At 37.2% G+C, this 20,770-nt stretch overlaps 1 protein-coding gene across 1 annotated transcript in view; it reads left to right on the plus strand.

The window, feature by feature from the left end:
- RFX6 (regulatory factor X6) overlaps window positions 1–20,319 on the plus strand; it is a 53,066-nt gene extending 32,747 nt beyond the window's left edge. Inside the window, exons 7-19 of the mRNA XM_045843855.1 lie at window positions 720–827; window positions 3,132–3,209; window positions 3,298–3,411; window positions 6,098–6,147; window positions 7,721–7,880; window positions 9,203–9,347; window positions 10,667–10,776; window positions 12,500–12,617; window positions 14,022–14,144; window positions 14,798–15,004; window positions 16,090–16,602; window positions 17,467–17,679; window positions 20,084–20,319. Coding sequence (XP_045699811.1) covers window positions 720–827; window positions 3,132–3,209; window positions 3,298–3,411; window positions 6,098–6,147; window positions 7,721–7,880; window positions 9,203–9,347; window positions 10,667–10,776; window positions 12,500–12,617; window positions 14,022–14,144; window positions 14,798–15,004; window positions 16,090–16,602; window positions 17,467–17,679; window positions 20,084–20,259 — 2,115 coding nt within the window. The 3' untranslated portion in view covers window positions 20,260–20,319. The remainder of the gene's footprint in view (window positions 1–719; window positions 828–3,131; window positions 3,210–3,297; window positions 3,412–6,097; window positions 6,148–7,720; window positions 7,881–9,202; window positions 9,348–10,666; window positions 10,777–12,499; window positions 12,618–14,021; window positions 14,145–14,797; window positions 15,005–16,089; window positions 16,603–17,466; window positions 17,680–20,083) is intronic.
- The last annotated feature ends 451 nt before the right edge of the window (window positions 20,320–20,770 follow it).

Genomic DNA, 20,770 nt, shown 5'->3' on the forward strand with positions numbered 1-20,770 from the left:
GACTGATTAAACAGATTTAGGATCAACTGCTATTACATCAGTTTATGATGTTTATGTTAGAGATTTTTTAACTCACTTATTAAAATGATTTAATCAAATAATCCTTTCCTATTGATACTTGAAACTAAAGGTTAACAAAGTTAAAATCTAAAACCTGATGGAGATGTGCTTTCTTCAAGAGATTTGAAAGAACAAATACCTGAACTTCGTGTAGGGGAAGGGTAAGGTGGGAAAGTCCAGAGTACTAGCTTGGGGATTAGGAGACTCAGGCTCTAATCAAAATTCTACTGCTATTTATCTCTGAGACTGAATAAATAAATTAACTTATCTCATTTACTTAAATCATGGGTGAAGGCACTGGATTTGGCAATCCTTGATTCTCTTATAGTTAAAATAATTTCAATAGCTCTAAAAATAGACTTTCAAAATATATGCCCTTAACAGATGTGAACTAAAAGGTCTAAAAGTTGTGAAGACAAAAAATTTCAAAATTAAAATCCAAAGTAATAGGAAATTTATCCTGACTATGAAACTATTTACAGTTTGGAAACAATAATTCTGAAATGTCTAGTTTATTCAGTTACACAATTTAAACACTTTACCTAAATCTTCTAATTTCTCATGGTTTGCAGGATAAAACAAATAAAATGTTATGGGTTTCTATTTTATTAGAATTATATGTTTTATTAAGACTTTCTTTTTATTTTCTTGAACTTTAGGGTGGCTTCACTCGTAAATATTCACTTAGCTCAAAGACTGGAACCCTTCTTCCAGAATTCCCCAGCGCTCAACACCTTGTGTACCAAGGATGCATTTCTAAAGAAAAGGTATCAATTAAAGCTACTTCTGTATTGATTTTCTGATATGTTGGTTCCATATCTCACTTTGCTAGGACTCTCATGCCACTGGCAGGAAGCAGTCAGAAATCTGCATAATCAAACATAATAGACTGATTTATAGGAGGAAATGTTTACTAACATAGATTAAACACTTTCCAATTAATTATTTACCATCTCCATGGTAGTACATAACCACAGAAATTGGCAAAATAAACCTTACAAGACTAAAGACTGTTTTTTATTTAAAACTCAATATCAAGGAAGAAAACACTAGAATGCATCTATCACATACAGTATTTTTAGTCATAAACTTTATGCTTTTGATTAACATCATTTAATTTCTATAAATAGTCATCAAGCACTTCTCCAGGAAAGAATCTATTCGTAGCTCTCAGGAGAGGAACCTAGGTGAATGCAAGGATGTACACTAGATGATTACAAAGCTTCTTTTCAATTCCAAAATTCTTGCTTCTCTTGCATTTGCAATTTTTTTTAAGGTTAAGGAAGGAGTTTTTCATAGTTTATAAATAATCTTCCATATGGTCTGTCAGTACTTATGTAATAAAATGTGCGTCTAAATTTCCTTCCATTTCAGAACTTCTAAAGTCATTTTTGCAGTCCTACTAACTGACTAATAGCTGCATCCATTATTAAATAGGGGCATAATTTCTACATTCTTTTATTAACTAGAGTTCATTCTTCATTAGCATTTGAGGAAAACACCTTTGATAGTATTTCATTAAATCATTTTTGAGGTGCAAAGATGGAGGAATATGAACAAATGTCCAATTAAATACTTTAGAAATGCACTTTCTGTAGAAACCAGAAATAAAAATAACACATTGATTAGAAATCTATTGATCGATAAGTAGACATACACAGTAACTTCTGGGGTTCATTCTGATGACAGGCATACTCTCCCAGTTAAAATAGTCAATGTATTGAAGGTTATTCTCAAATGTCAATTCTAGGCAAGTCTCCTGAAGTATGTCTACTTCCTGCTATTCTCCTCTTCCATCATAGTTATCAGGGTTATCATGTCATTTTTTTTTACCTTACAGATATAATGTGTGATGTTATGAGTTCAGATTTCAGATACTTCCAGTTAATGTTAACGTGTGCAGTTTGTGGGGAAACCTGTAGAAATCAGTGACACCTCAGGGAACCCAGTTCTTTGGGGGAGAGCATGCTTGAGTACCTTTGTGGAGAGGACTGCTTACATGCAAACATATTATAAAAATATTTACTGTGTAAATACCTGTTGAGAGGTGGGGGGGCACAGAGAGAGCAACAAAATAAAAAAGAGAGGTGAGAAACATGTTCAATGGTTTCAGTTTCTCTGCTAGTCTCCAAGGAATTCCTTATCTGTCAGCTTGAAAACCCGGTCTGTGGATCATTTCTCGTTCAGGTATCAAGGTGCTTATATAACCCCTGGTTTTAGGTTCATTCCCTTTGGTCCCCATCATGAACACCAGCAACTACCACTCATTTTGCCCCTTCAGGGCCCTGGGCCTTCCTTGTCTTTCACCTTTTTAGCTAGTAGCCAAGTTCCCCAGATAACCTGACAGTTTCTAGAAAGAAGGGTGGGGCTGCAGCTAAGCCTTTGCTTTCTTCAGGCAGAAAGGATGGAGATTGCCCAGTGAGAAGCTGACTCTAGTGGGGGGTGCCAGCTGAAGCTGTGGGACCCAATTTCTGTCTCATCACACTGTCACTCAAGGCAGTTGCCCCTTCCCCCATCACATGCTCCCTGATTTGACTGGGGATGAGCCTTGCCTCTGCTCCTACCTTCTATAATATGATGTCTATTCCTAGAAAATCAAGCAAAATTATATTTGAAAGAATGCCAAGTATGGTACAATGAAAATTTATTGTCTCAAAACTATGTAAATAGAAAATAAGTGAAGTACTAATAGCAAGATTTAAAAAATTTGATGATTTGTGTAAGAAAGAATAAATTTTGAGTACTTCTCCAATCAAAGGTAATTTTTCTTAGTAAGCAGAAAATCAAAATGTTGCTTTGGCCTGAATGTGCCTGCACAATCGCCTTTATCATTTTGTTACGGTACTGCATTTTAATTGCACAGTGCTTGCATTTCTCCCTTCAGAAGGCAGTAAGCTCCTTGAAATAAGCATTTCTTCTTTATTTTTAATCCCTCAGCATTGAGCACAATGCCTGGTATATGACAGGACCTTAATAAATGTGTGTTGAATGAAAGAACAAATGAATGTATGAACAAATGAATGCAGTGTTGCAAGGCTGCGGCTAACTAAGCTTTTTCTTCCCTAAAACAGGTTGATACTCTCATAATGATGTACAAAACTCACTGTCAGTGCATCCTGGACAATGCAATTAATGGAAATTTTGAAGAGGTAAAAGTTACAAAATACTTTCTTGGCTTGTTCTTTGTATGAGTTGAAGAAAAAATCTTAATGTACATATTCTTTGCTTTTCGACTAGATCCAGCATTTCTTATTACACTTTTGGCAAGGGATGCCTGATCATCTTCTCCCCCTGCTTGAAAACCCTGTTATCATTGACATTTTCTGTGTTTGTGACTCCATTCTTTATAAGGTAAGTTCTTTGCACTCTCTTAAATATAAACTATATATTTCTTTTAAGAGCATTCTGTCTAAATTTTTGCACTGTATTTTCATTAAATTCATTATTTCTGGTTGGTGAAACACCATTAATTATTTCTTCTAATGAGAAAGCAAGAAGTTTAATAATGTATATTTCATAGTGTATGTATTTTAATGTAAATTGGCATTAAGTAAATCCAAATCAACTTTATTTACAGTTAATAATTCTAAGTGTGACATATTAATACGTGAACACTTAATTAATTTTTATTACCTCCTCAGCATGTTTTCAGATTAAATAACAATGTTTTATCACAATATTAGTGCCTTGGGAAAAAGCAGAATTAAGCACTCTTACAGGATTAATAACTTGAAAATCTCTAGCTTTAATGCATAATGTCATTTCTGTTCTCAAACCAAGTAAGAGTCCCCAAATGTCTACAGGAGGATCACCAAGACATCCTGAACAAAGACAAGAACAGCTGTTGGCCTTCTAGCCAAATATTTGGCAGGAAAGGGGAGAGGCTAGTTCCCTGGTATTTTGCTCTCTAGTTAGAGGAGCAATAGTGCTCAAGCTGAGGGAGAAAACTATATTGAAATCTGGGTACTTTAAAGTGAGTTTGTCTACATTTACCTGTTAAATTGTCATAAGATACAAGAGAAGCTTTCCTTTGGGGATTGGCTTGGGGAGAAAAGAGGGTGGGGCTGGGTGGAGGTAGGGAAAGGGAGAAAAAGTAGGAACAACTGTAACAGCATAAAAAATGAAAAAAAAAAACAGTCTGAATTAGCAAGAAAACCCAAACCAGAGCCTTGTTAAGCATTAAGGAAACGAAACCCTTCTAGGTTAGTTGCAGAGAAATGCAGCTGAAGCTACATAGACTCAGTCCAGAAACAACTTTGCAGGCCAAGAAGTGACAGGTGAACCCCAATGTTCATAGCAGGGTTATTTACAATAGCCAAGTGCTAGAAACAGCCTAGGTGCCCATTAGTAAATGAGTGGCTCAAAAAACTGTGATACATTTACACAATGGAATGCTATGCAACAGAAAGAAAGAAGGAGCTGCTACCCTTCATGACAACGTGGATGGGACTGGAGAGCATTATGCTAAGTTAAATAAGCCAGGAGGTGAAAGACAAATACCACCTGATCTCACCTATGGGTAGAAGCTAATCAACAAAACAACCAAGTGAGCAAAATGGAGCCAGAGACATGGAAATAAAGAACAAACTGACAGTGACCAGAGGGAAGAGGGGATAATGGGGAATAATGGGGGAAAGAAGGGGAAGAGACAAGTGAAGGAACACGAATAGAGGACTCATGGGCACAGACAGTAGGGGGGGATGGGGTAGCAGAGAGCGGTGGGGAAAGAGGCAGGACAACTGTAACTGAACAACAGTAAGTAAAAAGTAAAAATAAAAAATAAAGAAGTGACAGGTCGGCTTGAGGCTGAGTGCAAGAGCCCATATTTTCACCCTCTGTTCAGCTCTCCCTCATCACAGGCTGAGAGAATGGGGGAGTGGATGCAGCATATTGTCTACCTTTAATTCAAGGTAAAGAAGGACAGAGGAGAGCATTGTCTCATTTTTGGGGGGTTGAATAAGAATATCATTATTTAGAGGGAAAAGATTGAGTTTGCACTAGTTGCTTGTCTGCAATATTTAAGACTTGAGAGAGTAATTGGGAAGGGGGAAAAGGTGGCTCCAAGCGCATCTCTAACAAAAGATCCTGAGCTCATGCACACACATCACTGCCATCAAGACAAAGCTGCTTCAACTGTCATTCAGTGCCTCTGAGAATATCCATTAAGCATCTTTCTCCGTGCTCGAGTGGTCTGTTTCTTTGAGTTCAACGCAAAACCCCCGAGTTTAAGTCCCTTTAAAAGAACTAAGTTTCTCTTCTTCACAGAGAACTCAGGGAGCATGGTGAGCACTGTAAATGGAGCAGTGTAAGATGAGCTTCTGCCAGACCTTCATCTCCCCCTTCAGAGAGTGGTCCCAGCTTTCAGTCCCTGAAACTGTTCATAATTCCTAGGCCAATCCATCAGGAACTAACATACAGAGCATGGACAACGCTGTCTCTTGTTTTACTGTCTCATACACATGGAATATGCATGTGCTTTGCTGATAAGCTACACAGGCCTTTGTAGGCTGAGTGTCTACCCACATTCTGATATATCTTCTGATGTAAACTTCTTGGTCCACTTCTCCAGGCTGGCCCACTAAGTTGATTAGCCAGCCTAGTGGATCTGCACTGCTCCTCTCTTATCTGATTCCCAACCTCCTTCATACATCACGGTTTTTCCTGAGCTGGAATCAGTCAGCACTGTGTAATTTCTTCTTTGTGCTACTTTTTATCTCACCCATGTTTAGGGCTCAGTCTAGCCCTTTCTTTTCAGTAATTTTTCTGTTCTTATAATTATCTCTTTGTACCCAATAGGTGTCACCTGCTTAACCTAGTAACTGCAGTGTTTTTAGATCTCCCCTCACCCTGCCTTTTACATACACAAACACATGCAACTCATAAATACATTCATTTTAGGGAAAAAGTGTAACTTTCAGAAATGAATTAACATGTTATTCTCTTGAAAGCTAGGAATAAAAGTAATTGACAAATAATGAGTCTTTCTGTAGAAATGCCAAGTAAGTATTAATGTTAACTCTCTTTTGCTGTGGTTAAGGTTCTTACAGATGTACTCATTCCTGCAACAATGCAAGAAATGCCTGAAAGGTAAGTTCAGTCAATAAAATATAATAGTTTCCTAGTGTAAGGTTTAACATTATACGCTATGTTAAAGGAAAACATTAAGTAGAAATTCATTCATTTACCAAGATTAGTTTCTTTTAAATACCAATTTGCAGTCTTTAAATGTCTAATTTGTGCTCTGAATTAGGTACATGTCACAGCAGAATGGCTGTGTGTACTGAGTGGCAGGCACACGACATGTGACTAATGGTAGTAACAGTTGATGTTTATTAAACACAGCATGGGGATTTGGGGCATTGCATAAATTATTTCACTTAGTTCCCACAATAAACCTGAAAAGAACTATGTATATATGCTTCTCTTAAGTTTACAAGTAATTCACATTCATTGTGGAGAATGAAGAGCATGCATGTATACATTTTAAAAAATCACTCATAATCTCACTACATTCTTAATGTCTTAGTTATTATCTCGCAGACTGTTTTCTGGAAATAACTGTAAATATGTACATTCTATAAAGTGAAACCATAGTATACATACAATGGCAGTATACTGTGGAAATTTTTTCATATCAACTATATAGATCAACATTATCTCTTTAAATGGTTGCATAGCATCTGAAAAACACTATACTTTACTGAACCAATTCCTTATCAATTAGAACTTTTTGAACAAAATTCCAAATAACTATTATGATCCTAAATTCACAAATGAGGAACCCAGGAGCATAAAGAAGTTAGTTTTCTCATCATTTTATATTTATGTAATTTATTTGCTTAGGTATTTAGCTACAGGCAGCTTATTAGTAAGAAACTGAGCCTATATTTTAATCAAAGTCTATTTAACTCCAAACTGCCTACTCTTTTTCCTGTGCCACATGTCTGTCCTCAACGTACATACCACCTCAAATATATTTAAATCTGTTTTACTGAGCTATAAAAGGTACATAATTAACTGGTTTTTAAAATTTTATGTGTTCTCATAATATAAACACAACCAACAATTGCAATTTTAGTGACTGCTATGATGAAGTAACTGCTTGAGCTAAAGCCAACCTGCTAACATTTGCAATTTTAAAGCAAGTTCCTCTAATCAGCACATATTTGATAATTTATCCCACAGTTGTATTTGGAATATAAGAATATGTTACTAGGAATTAATATTAAATACTTGAAATTATGTTATGGTTCCAACATGATGGGCTCTCAAGAAGCCGTGCAAAGTCAAGTGCACCCTTACATTTCCCCAGAAATATTTTATTGAAAATGATTGAATCAGTTAATGTTGATAATAATTATTTATTGAACACTGTGCATGACAGGCTTTAACCTAAGCACCTCCCATGAATTATTTCAATAATCCTCATAATAATCCTGTAACATGGACACTGTTCTTGTTCCCATTTAACAGATGAGGAAATTGGAGCTTGAAGTGATTGAGTCTATTGAACAAGATGATTAATGACAGACCTAGGCTGACTTCAAAAGTCATGCACTTGGAATCATACAATAATTGTATTCTTCCATCAAACTACATGTATTTAATGCATTTTGGACAATTTAGCATTTAACACATTGTGGGCTTTTTTTTTTGGTAGCTTATTAGCAGACATACGAAATTTTGCTAAAAATTGGGAACAGTGGGTTGTTTCATCTTTGGAAAACTTGCCAGAAGCTCTGACTGACAAGAAAATACCTATTGTGCGAAGATTTGTATCTTCTCTGAAACGACAAACGTCTTTCTTACATCTTGCTCAGGTACGTTAGTAAGCCGAGTGTATTTGAGTCTCTAACTCAAAAATGAACCATCTTGTAGCAGAGATTGAGGAAATTCCAAAGACTGGAGACTAAATAGGCAACAATAAAGTGCATTGTGAGATCCTAAAACAGAGAAAGGACATTACTGATGAACTTAGAATTATTTCTATAGTGTGGTTAATGCTATCATACCAAGGTTAGTTTTCTGATTTGGCTAGTATACAATGGTTATGTGAGATGGTAATAGAGAAACTGGATGGAGAGGATATGGAAACACAGTTGGGCCTTCATAGCGGTGGGTTCAACAAAATTAGACACTGGGGATAGCTGTGCTCTGCACTAACTTTGCCACTTTGTTATCAATTTAAACTTACTTCAGAATAAAAGTAAAAACACAATTCTGAAGGTAATGTAAAATGTAAAACTTTTATTGGTCACATGAATCCAAGTGATAAAAATTAAATTTGAAAGAAATGAGCCCATAGGATACTTAATATTTTGAAACCCACTAAACCAACACATTTTAAAAGTACCTTCTAATTTGGCCCTCTTAAACAGAGAAGAAAAAAGTGATATTTATTTTTGTGGTATATCCTTTTTACCTTTTTATTGAATTTACTGGTGTAACAAAATTATACAGGTTTCAGGTGCACAATCCCACAACACATCATGTGTACACTGTATTGTGGTGAACACCACCACACCAAATCAAGTTTCTGTCCATCACCATTTATTTGCCCTATACCCTCCTCCACTTCCCACCACTCCCCAATCCCTCCAGCAGTTACCACACTGTTCTCTGTGTCCATGAGTTTTTTTTCCTCGCTTTTTTTCTTTTTTTTCCCAATCCCTCCACTCCATCCTTAAATTTGACTACATTTGCATATTGTGAAGTACACCTTCCCTCCTCTCAAGTGATCATTTATTTTAAGAAGGTTTCTGGCTCCCTAAATTTTAGAAGACTAGCTTGGAATAATTCCAGATAAGAAACAGTATTACAAAATTCCACAAAGTGGAAGGTCACTGGTTTGATTCCCAGTCACGACATATGTATGCCTGGGTTGCAGGTTCGGTTCCTGGTTGGGACACATGTGAGAGGCTGCCTGCCTAATAGATGTTTCTCACAGTATACACCTGATCACGATGTTTCCCTCACTTTCTGTCTCCCTCTCTCTAAAAATAAATAAATAAAAACCTTTAAAAAATAAAATGAAACATTTATGACTTTCCCCTGAAGGAAAAATTCTAGAAGCTAAATCTTTCTTTTTAGATAGACCATCAATGACATAGTTTAGTGTTTTAAAAGAACTTTTTCTATACAGATTGCCAGACCAGCTCTTTTTGACCAGCATGTTGTGAATTCTATGGTATCGGACATTGAGAAGGTTGACTTGAATAGCATTGGATCACAGGCCCTTCTCACCATTTCTGGCAGTGCGGACACAGAATCCGACATCTACACTGAACGTGAGTCTTCTCTCTTTGTTCCAGCAGGGTTTCTCAGCTTCAGCACTATTGATACCTTGGACTGGATAACTCTTGGTTGTGGGGCTGTCCTCTGCATTACGGGATGTTTAGCAGCATCCTTGCCATCTACACACTAGATGCCATTAGCAATTTCCCTCCAGTTGTGACAACCCACAAATGTCACCAAACATTGCCAAATGTTCTCTCCCTAGACTACAAAGACCCTATCTGTTTGAGCAACCTGGTTATAGAGACATTTCACATTTTTAAAAAAGCATTCTCTATTTAAAAATGACTGTATTTACTCATTGCAGAAAACATGGATAATTTAGAAAATATTGAGAGGAAAGTAAGTCATCCATAATCATATTGTCTAGATATTACCAAAATAGAAATAATCTAAAAATAATCAAAATAGCCTGAGTCTTGTTACTTTTCTTCCAGTTCTACATTGCAAGCATGCACATCTCCATGTGTTTAGCACTCTTGGTATCATATGTGCATGACACATCTCAAAATGTGCACATCTCTGCACAATACCGTTTTTCAAAGCAGAAAATCCGAGATCAGGTTTGGACCCCCTGAGAGCTTACCGTGTCCCTAGGTGTGACTAGACAACCAGGCTCAGTTCCCAAGGGAGAATAACCCACTCTTTCTCTCTTCCTTTCTCTCTGAAAAGAACAAAATAATGCAACTTTGTATAGGCTACAGCACCAGTAATGAATTGCTGTCTGGGGATGGTCCAACCTCAGCCCTGCTTTCTGTTTCTTAACATAAAATTATAGTATCTTTTGGGACTCAGTAAACCTTGAACTCTTTAATAAAATGATAATCTTATACTGGCCCTTTAAATTTTACTTGATGCAAGATTATTTATACAAATGGCTCAATTCTTCAGTGCAAAATTCAAGTTCTGTTAAAGATAAAGAATATTTCATAAAGCAGGAAAACAATAACCTTAGTTCATCCTTTAACTTTCAACTAAGTCATTCCATTTAATGAAAGCATTGGATTCAAAATGAGTAATCAACTATGTTGACAACTGACTCTTCTCTAGTATAATATACTTATATAATATCAAAACCTGTATTTCAATATATACCAAGATACACTTATGATCAAAATTTTGAAGAATAAAGTACCAAGAATGTTTTTACTGTTCTCAGGATATGAAATGAATTCCTTTAACACATTTAACTCAATCTACTATCTTTCCTTTTTATTGTATAATATTATTAATGATTTCTAGTTTTAGGTTTTCTCTTGGGTTCAAAGTCGAGTGTAATATTCTGCTTTTTTTTTTCTTTTATACATGGTAGATGACTCTATCACAGTGTTCCAAGAACTGAAAGATCTCCTTAAGAAGAATGCCACTGTGGAAGCTTTTATTGAATGGTTGGATACTGTGGTAGAGCAGAGAGTTATTAAGGTACTTTTCAATGACAGAGTCATTACATTTTTGTTAATAATAAATGTTAATGTGGTTGTAATTTCTTACTGCTGGGGGTGGGGTGAAAGGCTGTGTGTAAAAATGCTTTGAAGAGTTTTGAAGCCCTAAAAATAAGGCAGCCCAAATACCAAAATTAGGAATATACCAGACTCGAGAGCATGGGCACCAATTCAATTGTATTTATCCTTCCTCGTCAAAGGACTGCAAGGCAAACACCACAGTAGTCCTCCCTTATCTGCAATTTCACTCTTCATGGTTTCAGTTACTTCTGGTTAACAGTGGTCTGAACATATTAATGGAAAATTCCAGAAATAAACAATTCACAAGTTTTAAATTCTGCACTGAGTCATGTGATGAAATCTCTCAACCTCCCACTCCATCCTGACAGGATGTGACTCTTCCATTGTCCCATGAATCCACACTGCACATGCTCCCTGACCGTAGTTATGCAGTAGTGGACTGGGTTAGCAGATTGACTGTATCACAGAGCTCATGTTCAAGTCACCCTTAGTTCACTGAATAATGATCCCAAAGTACAAGAGTAGTGATGCCGGCAATTCAGATACACCAAAGAGAAGCTTTAAAGTGCTTCCTTAAAGTGAAAAGGTGAATATAAAACAATAAGATTTTTTGAGAGAGTGAGAGAGAGAAGGAGAAAGACCATGTTCACATAACTTGTTATAGTTTACTGTTATAATTGTTCTATTTTATTATTGCTAATCTCTTACTATGTTTAATTTATAAATGAAAATTTCTCATAGGTATGTATTTATAGGAAAAAACATAGCATATAAAGGGTTTGGCACTAACTGCAGATTCAAGCATCTGCTGTGAATCTTTGAATGTATCCCCTTTGGATAAATGGGGACTACTGTATACCTTCCCTATCAGTTAATAGACTTATGGCTGAATAACAGCAGTAGTGAAAGATAAACTTAGAAACTGGAAAGATTCTAGCCCTTTATGAAAAGCACATTTCCATAAATGCTGGCAGAAAATATGGTTTTAAGTATTTACATTTTTTTTAATTCAAAGAGCTCAGTATTTTGTGTTTTCTGTGGGGTTTCTTCAACTCTTTCAGTTACCCTTGAAGTCATCAATCATGAAACAAGACAGTAAGAACAAATATATCCACGCTAGTTGGTGTTAGCCCTTCCATATCAAGGAAACTAGTTACAGTGTGGAGAGTGTTTTTCTCCTGGAAGGAAAACAGATTATCATTCAGGAACAGAGAAGTCAGAGTTAATCATTCACAGAAATATATAACCCTTCCTTCACACTTGACCTTCTGTTTTGTCAAAATAAAATAAAGGGATAAAATATTTGGTAAATTATTTCATTTTGTTGTTCAGTTCTATTAGGTAATATAATGATACAGAATACAGATCTATTAACCTTAAAAATGACCACAGAGACAGACTAAAGCTTCTACATGAAAATTATTCTTTTGCTTTTTTTTTTTTCAAATCAAAGAGGTATTCTGTTTCAGGCTGTAAAGACACCTTCTTACTTGATACTTTTTCCAGACCATGTCGGCCATTGTATCCCTGGACAGACCATTTTGTTCCATGAACAAATGGCGTGCCCTGCCACGTGTCTTGTTGGTTGTCAGACAGTGACCTACCTCTTGCTCTTGTGCAGCATGCATGTAGTGATGAGATGACAGATTTTTATAGTTCCAACTTATTCTTTTACTTTTCAGACCAGCAAACAAAATGGAAAATCATTAAAGAAGAGGGCTCAAGACTTTCTGCTGAAGTGGAGCTTTTTTGGTGCTCGAGTAATGCATAATCTCACCTTGAACAATGCATCCAGTTTTGGTATCCTATGTGCTTTATAAAACTCTTCTGAAGTGAATGACATCATTTGTCCCCAGTCACATTTCCCATCAGTTTTTAAACATGTGACATTGTCACTTCTCCAACCATGTCTGGATATTGAGCAGTAGAGACTAGCAGTTATGAACCTGGGTTTTAGAGTCAGTTCACAGGCAGAGCTCAATCCTATCACCTCTGTGTGGCTTAGGCTTTACCCAGGCTCTCTGCTTATCATAGAAGGAGGAGAATAGCACTCAGTAAACACTTAATAATTAATAGTTATTGTCATTCCATTCCATCAGTGCTTGGATAAGTTTTATTAAACAAGTAAATAAACAATTATGATACATTATTTTCCCAAGGCACTATGATTTGAAATATGACAAATTTTTGCATCTCTTTGGGAACCCACAGAGCTGCATTTCAGGAGTTAAGGAACAGCTTAGAACACAGGCTCTTGTGTTTCTGAATCATGTTACCTGCTATGTGACTTGTGAATCAAGTTGAGTTAAGTTAGCTTTATCAAAAATTAAATACCTTCTTTTCCTAAAAAGATTTTATGGGATTTTTAGTTTATTGTTATAAAGCTATCTCATGAACAGTACTTCTGCATTTAGTAGTTGCATTTTAAGAAATCTTCACAGTATAAAATAGATCACAGTTAAATAAGTTGTTTTTATTTAGTTTTCAATGTTATTAAATAAAATCAGTTAACTTGTATTGAGGGATGAGCAAAGTGTATTGAGTCTATTATTTGAATTCTCCTGCTTTCAGTTAAGGTTTCTTAAAATATACAACATTGAAGCCTGACTTTTTTTTAATGAAAAAAGACTTTTGTTGAAAACCTATTGAACAGTTAAAGAAGGTTAAGGTTTTCCAGAACAGCTTCTACATGAAAATTACTCTTTTGCTTTTTTTTTTTTCAAATCAAAGAGGTATTCTGTTTCAGGCTGTAAAGACATCTTCTTACTTGATACTTTTTCCAGACCATGTCGGCCATTGTCTAATTATTTAGTACAAAGTAAACAGAAATAGAGTAGAATAGAGCTTATTCTCCCCAGGTTAAAGCTTATCACACTCCAATGTGTGCCCTCTTAAAGCATAAAGCATGTCTCACTTTCATCCGTATTTTCCTTTGATGTAATTAGTTGCCAAAGAGCTGGCAGGACAGTACACACAGTGAGTTGGGCAGGCGGTGCACAGAAAGATTAGAGACCTAGGTTAAGCATGTTGGTCTTAGAAGGTCATTTAAAGTCCAACAAGTATTTGTTTATTTCAGTCGCTCCTTGTAAAGTATTGCGAGATGGTCACCAAGATAACTTGACTTCTCCCTCTTTCTCTTTCTTCTCTTTCTCCCCCTTATTTCATCTCATAATGCCCTCTACCCATTCCCCACCCACAAACAAGGTTCTTTCCATTTGATCCGAATGCTTCTGGATGAATACATTCTCCTGGCCATGGAGACCCAGTTTAATAATGACAAAGAACAGGAGTTACAGAATCTATTGGACAAGTATATGAAAAATTCAGGTAATTTAAAATGCATATCTTGTTTTGAATATTTCTTTGCTTAAACCTAAGTTCAGGGATTTGTTTAGTGGGTTTATAACTGTCTCAGAGTTTACTCCAAATGTGTCACTGCTAACATGGTACACTAACACTAATAGAGCACTATTTTTTCCTTTCTGTGGACTATTCTTTTCTACTGAGTATTCAAAGTATTTATCTGGAAACTCTGAGAGATACAAAATAAATATTCTTAACTTTTGAGAATTCAGGTAAAATAGAAGAGGTGACTATAATCCAAAAATTAAGTGTAATTTAAGACATGTGTAGTAAACCATCTTATAAATGGTATAGAAATAAGTGCCCTAGTAGTTTAGAGAAGAAAGGAACACATCTCCTTGGTGTGTGATGACTTGCATTTTGAAGACTGTTCATGCCAGAGTGGATTGTTTTCAGTGTTTCTCAAGATGCACCTTTACTCACAAGTGTACACTTAACTGAAACCAGCACCACCACCAAGAACAAAGAGCTGCCAGCCTGTTTCCCATGGAAATCATTTCTCATGACTTTCCAGATTTCTGATACAATCCTAAAATATTTTCCATTTCTTTTACTTGGGCTTCTCCACCAGGAATATGGAAATGATACTAACTTCCCCATTTAAAAAATCCTTCCAGATGCAAGTAAAGCTGCCTTCACCGCTTCTCCGAGTTCATGCTTTCTGGCAAACCGTAATAAGGCGAGTGCTGTTTCCAGTGACACTGTGAAGAATGAAAGCCATGTGGAAACACCCTACCTTCCTCTGTCATCCAGTCAGCCTGGAGGCTTACCCTCTGCCCTGCACCCCTTCCCTGCTGGAAACACAGACAACATGCCGCTCACAGGTACGCTGAGCAACAGCCAAGAAAACCACTTAGGCTTCAGTACGTATCACAGGAAACTCTTCCTTTGTTTTCTTAAAATGGGTAACTACCAGGCACTCCAAGAATTAAAAGAGGCTTACCTTAACTGACTTATAATAACAGTTTATAAAATTTTTATGACTTTCAGCATTTGTTATTCAAACTTTTAGCAATACCATTGTTAACATAGGTATCGTACTTTGGCACACTCTCTTTGTTATACCAGAAGTGCAAATTATTAGTTATCTTCATTTGGTGGGGAAAAGTTAGATTAGGTTTGCATAAAACCCGAAAGGGCTGCTATTTATTTTGGAGTTTTGAGGAGACTTATTTCTCCTTCATTAAGAAGTGGATTCAGCCATTTTTGCACAACCATTATAATTTTCCTTTTTGGTCTGTGGTCTCTTTTGGGCCCTTCTGAATGTTTAGTGGCTAGAACTAGCTACTAGATAATTTCTTCAGTCTGCTTACTGCTTCATGTCTTTTTTGAAATCCTTTTACATACATTACTTCATTGGACACTCAGAATTTTAAACCTGGAAGAGCCTAGTAGTTCAAGGGCTGAATTCCACCAATGGGAAGTTGGAGGCTCAGGAGTTGGCACCATCCATAACTCATGGATCATCTGTGGTGTTTGCATGATGTTTTGAACTGGCTGCTTTAAAACTGTGGTCATTCTGACTTTATTGTCCATTTTTACCTTAAAAATCAAAGCAGGTCACGTTCAGCTTCTTTATTAATTATAGAGAAATGAGAACAGCAGACCCATCTGCCCTCTCCATGCTTGAGCTCTAACCGTCTCTATACCTGCGGGAGCAGGAAGCCGTCTTAGACTTTCTTCCTCAGTCACTAACTCCCGACGTCTCCACTGCCATGGAATATACATGTATTATGATGATGTTTTTAAACCTAAGTTTTTAGTGTTCCCAGTTTTGTGGTTTTGGGAGACTAGGAATGAATCAAGTTAGGAAAAGATACAATAATAAATCTTTTGACTAATGTTTAAAGAAGTGGCCCATATATTTCAATATACCACTCAGTGAACACTATGGTAATTTTTTTCCCAGGTCAGATGGAGCTCTCCCAGAGTGCCGGTCATTTGATGACACCACCCATTTCTCCAGCCATGGCAAGTCGAGGAAGTGTCATTAACCAGGGTCCAATGGTGGGGAGACCCCCAAGTGTGGGTCCTGTGCTGTCAGTCCCGCCACACTGCTCAACATACCCAGAGCCCATTTACCCTTCCCTTCCTCAAGCGAGCCACGACTTCTATGGGACCAACTCTAACTATCAGACTGTGTTCAGGGCACAACCTCACCCCACATCAGGACTCTATCCTCATCGCCCTGAGCATGGTCGATGCATGGCCTGGAGTGAACAGCAGCTTTCTAGAGACTTCTTCAGTGGCAGCTGTGCTGGGTCTCCATATAATTCTCGGCCCCCTTCCAGCTATGGACCATCCCCACACAGCCAAGACGCACACAGTATGCAGTTTTTAAATACAGGAAGCTTCAATTTCCTGAGCAATGCGGGGGCTGCCAGCTGCCAAGGAGCAACATTACCTCCTAATTCACCAAATGGTATGAAAAATTTTTTTTAAATTTCCTGGCTTTTGAGTGGGTGATAAAACAGATCAGACACGAAGTTCTACCCTTGCTGAGTAGCGTGTCATCCCACGCAAACTTTCTGAAGATCACAGAAACTTGGAATTTGGGGCTCATTTCTGCTGCATACAAACATACCCCTAATTCTGTGGCTTTACTATAGTTGTCTTTTTACGTCCCACATGTGATGAAAAAATATGATGTCAACCATATTTGAGACCAATCTTAGTAGCCCCAAAGAAGAATGTTCTGTCCTTTGAAAATATTTTTAGTGAATATTTTTTTCCAGAGACTTAGCAGCAGATCTTAACAATTAGGACCCAAACTATGCCCCCTGGTAGGCTGATAAAACACTGCCAGTTAAGAAGTTAGAGAGACCTGTGGACTTCCTCAACCACCAAATTAAGCTCTATGTGTAGGCTGCATTGAAGCTTCTCTCCTAAGTGTAGGCCAGTCCTTTTTTCAGAAACATGAATCCATAAATAAAATTGGTATTTGACAAGCAGGGTAGTCTTTGTGAGAGGCTAATAGTGCTTTTTTTTTCATTCATCGAAGATCTTGGTAATTTAGATAAGGGGAATTAAATTAGAGAGATGTAATCTTATATCTCAAAATTAATAACAGGATAACTCATGTATGTTTTTCAAAAACAAAAACAAAACAGCTAGTGAACTATTCCACATATAAGCAGAAATCCAACTATATAGTAAATGTAGGTGTGAATGCAATATTTACGGTATGATATCTTTAGACTCCATCCTATCATCTTGTCCCTTTTTGCCTTCCTGAAATAGTCTTTGTAATAAGTTAACAGTCCATTCTCGATGTTTTCTGTTGCAGGGTACTATGGAAGCAATATAAACTACCCAGAGTCTCACAGACTTGGATCGATGGTGAATCAACATGTTTCTGTCATCAGCAGTGTTCGCTCACTGCCTCCCTACAGTGACATCCACGACCCACTTAACATTTTAGATGACAGTAGTAGAAAGCAGACCAGCTCATTTTATGCAGACACATCACCTTCAGCTGCGTGTCGAACTCCAGTAGTAGGTAAATTATTTTAGTAGTTCTTGAAAAATATTTTAAAAAGTGGTTAACCTCAGATATTCAGTATTACTTGGGAGGGTGACCATTGAGGTGGCTTGGCCACTCATGGACCTTCAGCTGATTCATCACTTTGCGTCTGATGTTATATTTTGGTATCTATAAGTAACAGTTTACCACTATACAGAATGCATATCACTACTGCTAAATTCTACGGCTAGATCTGTTATTTTTTCCAGAAAGAATAGCTGGTATCTCTTGTATAAACAAAAATTAATGTAACCTGTCAAAGGCAGTTTGAAAGACTGTGGGTTTTATGAGAATAAGAATGATATCTGTTTCTTACTCTCTTGTTCACGGATGGACCCAGAGGCAGAGCCAATGGGTACCTCTGGGTCCCATGACCTACATCAGCACCCTAAAACCATTCCAAGTTGAAAATATTGGTGACTTGTGGTAGTCATGTTCTCAACTGCATGTAAAGTGTGATTAGATCCCTCTGTAGAAAATGTTGCTATTTTGAGTGTTTTATAACATACAGTTTAAGTAAAAATGATCAAAACAGTGCATTTGCAATGGAGTCCTGTAGCATCTTCTTCCACCCAGGTTGCTGTACCTAAGAAAATTCTGAAACTTGAACTAGATGCATTACCGGCTCCCAGCAAAGTGTCTGCCACATAGTAGAAACTCAAGAAATCAGAGTTGAAAAGGAAAAAAGCATACATAGAAATTTAGTTGCTAAAATAACTGATAAGGTATCATAGGACAAGCATACGTCCATGTGAGTGTCAAGGCAGCGTGTTAATGTTTATATGATATGGTTGGAACCTTCCGGTGGAACTGATTTCAGACCAACATAAGTGAAGGGCATTAACACCCAACTGAAGCATAAGGGAAAATGAGATAAATTCTATCTTTCCCCATTCAGTGTGCTTTTCCAATAATTCAATAGGAAGTACTTCTGCCCTTCCTGTGACCATCACAGATGCTCTCCGAGCAGAGTCTGGCAGCTCAGCTCATGCTGTCTACAGATGGTCATTGCTTCTAGGTTACTCTAATGAAGCAGAAAATTCCACTTCAGGAAGTTTCCTCGCTGTGAGACTAAAATGTACCATGTTGCTATTGTTACTATTAGTTCTGTTTGCTTGTAGAGATAGTGCAAGCTTTGACAGAACATAGCTTAGGTGTCAGATGGATTCTAAGCTTGAGGTGTCAGGCCTGGCTTACAAGTAAATTACATGCGGGGCTCCCAGGTGAAAAGAGGGAACAGAATAATAGGGTAAATTGCACAGGGGGAGTTAGCACCTACCTTATGTCTCCTTAGTTATATATCCTGGTTTTTGGTGACAGAGAAGATGGCTATTAGAACATAAGGAAAACAACAATGAGAAGACAGCACCCATAAATGCAAGAAGTGTAGTGTTAGTGAGCCAATTAGTGTGATTTTTTTAAGAACCTACTCTGTGCCAAACTTCATTCTAGGTGTGGGGATATGGGAGTGATCAGGCTGGAGTTCCTGCCTATAAGAAGTTTACATCTCAGTAAAGGGAGATAAAGTAATGAATATACAAGTAAATGCATTGCAAGGATAATTTCAGTTAATCTGAAGTCAACTAAATAGAGTAAAGTGACAGATAGTAATGGAGGGACTACTTCTAAGTAAGGTGGTTGAGAATGGAAACCTGAGGTGAGAACACTGGAGTTGAAAGCTGAGGGCTAAGGAGGTAAATGACATGAAGATCTGATGTAGTTCTAGGCAGAAGAAACAGCAACTACATAGGCTCTGAAATGGGAACACGATTGGAAAATTCACTGTGCTGAAAGAAGGCCAGTGTGTTTTGAGCATGATGGATGAAGAAGAGAGTAGGATGAATCAGAAGGTGCATAAATTCACACGGATATTTTGAACCAGGGCAAGGAGGTTGGATTTTGTTCTGAGTAATGGGAAGTCATTGTAACATTTGACAAGAGTGACAATCCGATTAAGATTCAGCAAGATTACCCTGGTTCTATCTGCAGGGTGAGAGGGTGGGTCAAAAGTAAGGTCACAAGACTAATTAGGAGGTTGCTGTGTTGGTCCAGCTAAGAAGAAGATGGCAGTTGGAACTACCACTGCGTGAGTGCAGATGGAAAGAGGGGGTGTACTGGGTATATCTTTTGGAGGTAGAGTTATGTGGATTTAAGTTTAACATTGAGTTTTTGCTGCACACTGTATAGAAGAAATAAATTCTGGAAGAATAGCAAGGGGAAAGATGGAAGAAGAGGATGACTTTGAGAAACCATACACACTCAAACTTAGTACAGATACATGTGCTAAATGCAAAAACAAACACAGAGGCCTAAAATGAGTGGCACTTGCAGAGAAAAGAAAATGTCAATTTACAATTGCTGATTATCTTTTCCCTTGCAGCATCCAGCATGCAAACCTCAATTCCTTCCTCCTCATCCCAGTGTATGTATGGAACCTCCAATCAGTATCCGGCTCAAGAAGCCCTGGACTCCCACGGAGCAAATGGTAGAGACATGGTGTCCTCTTTACCACCCATCAACACTGTGTTCATGGGAACAGCAGCTGGAGGCACTTAAATCCACAGTGTTGGGTGGGCGTTAAACTTTAAAAATCTCTACTGCTAAATATTATTCACTGGGACTCCCATCAGAGTACAAAGAATAAAATATGCAGTGTCAGGACATTGTTTTTCAAGTCACAGGGACAAAATTATGGACAACCTCCCATAGTGACTGGAGATACTTGCAGAGTTGACCTTGCACACAAGTTGTTTAAAATATGATCTCATTATTAATCATCATTTCAAATATTATCAAGTGGAACCAATGGAGCTTTGAAGAAGCAAATATTTCAACTATGAAGATTTAATTTTTCACTTCCTAATTTATTGAAAATCTGTGTGCTGTTGTTTCATCTTTGGTTTCTAAAAAAAGAGAAAATTTTATTTAATGCCTTTAAAATACCTTTAATTTATTAGGATCTCAGATTCATTGTTTACTGTCCCTTATTTGACAAAAAGTCAAATGTGTATGTTCTACCTCCTATGGAAATGTTTACAAGGTCAAGACTTAATTCAATGCAGCCCAG

Source organism: Phyllostomus hastatus, unplaced genomic scaffold, assembly GCF_019186645.2.
Source record: "Phyllostomus hastatus isolate PE091 unplaced genomic scaffold, TTU_PhHast_1.1 phas_contig_40, whole genome shotgun sequence".
NCBI lineage: Eukaryota > Metazoa > Chordata > Mammalia > Chiroptera > Phyllostomidae > Phyllostomus > Phyllostomus hastatus.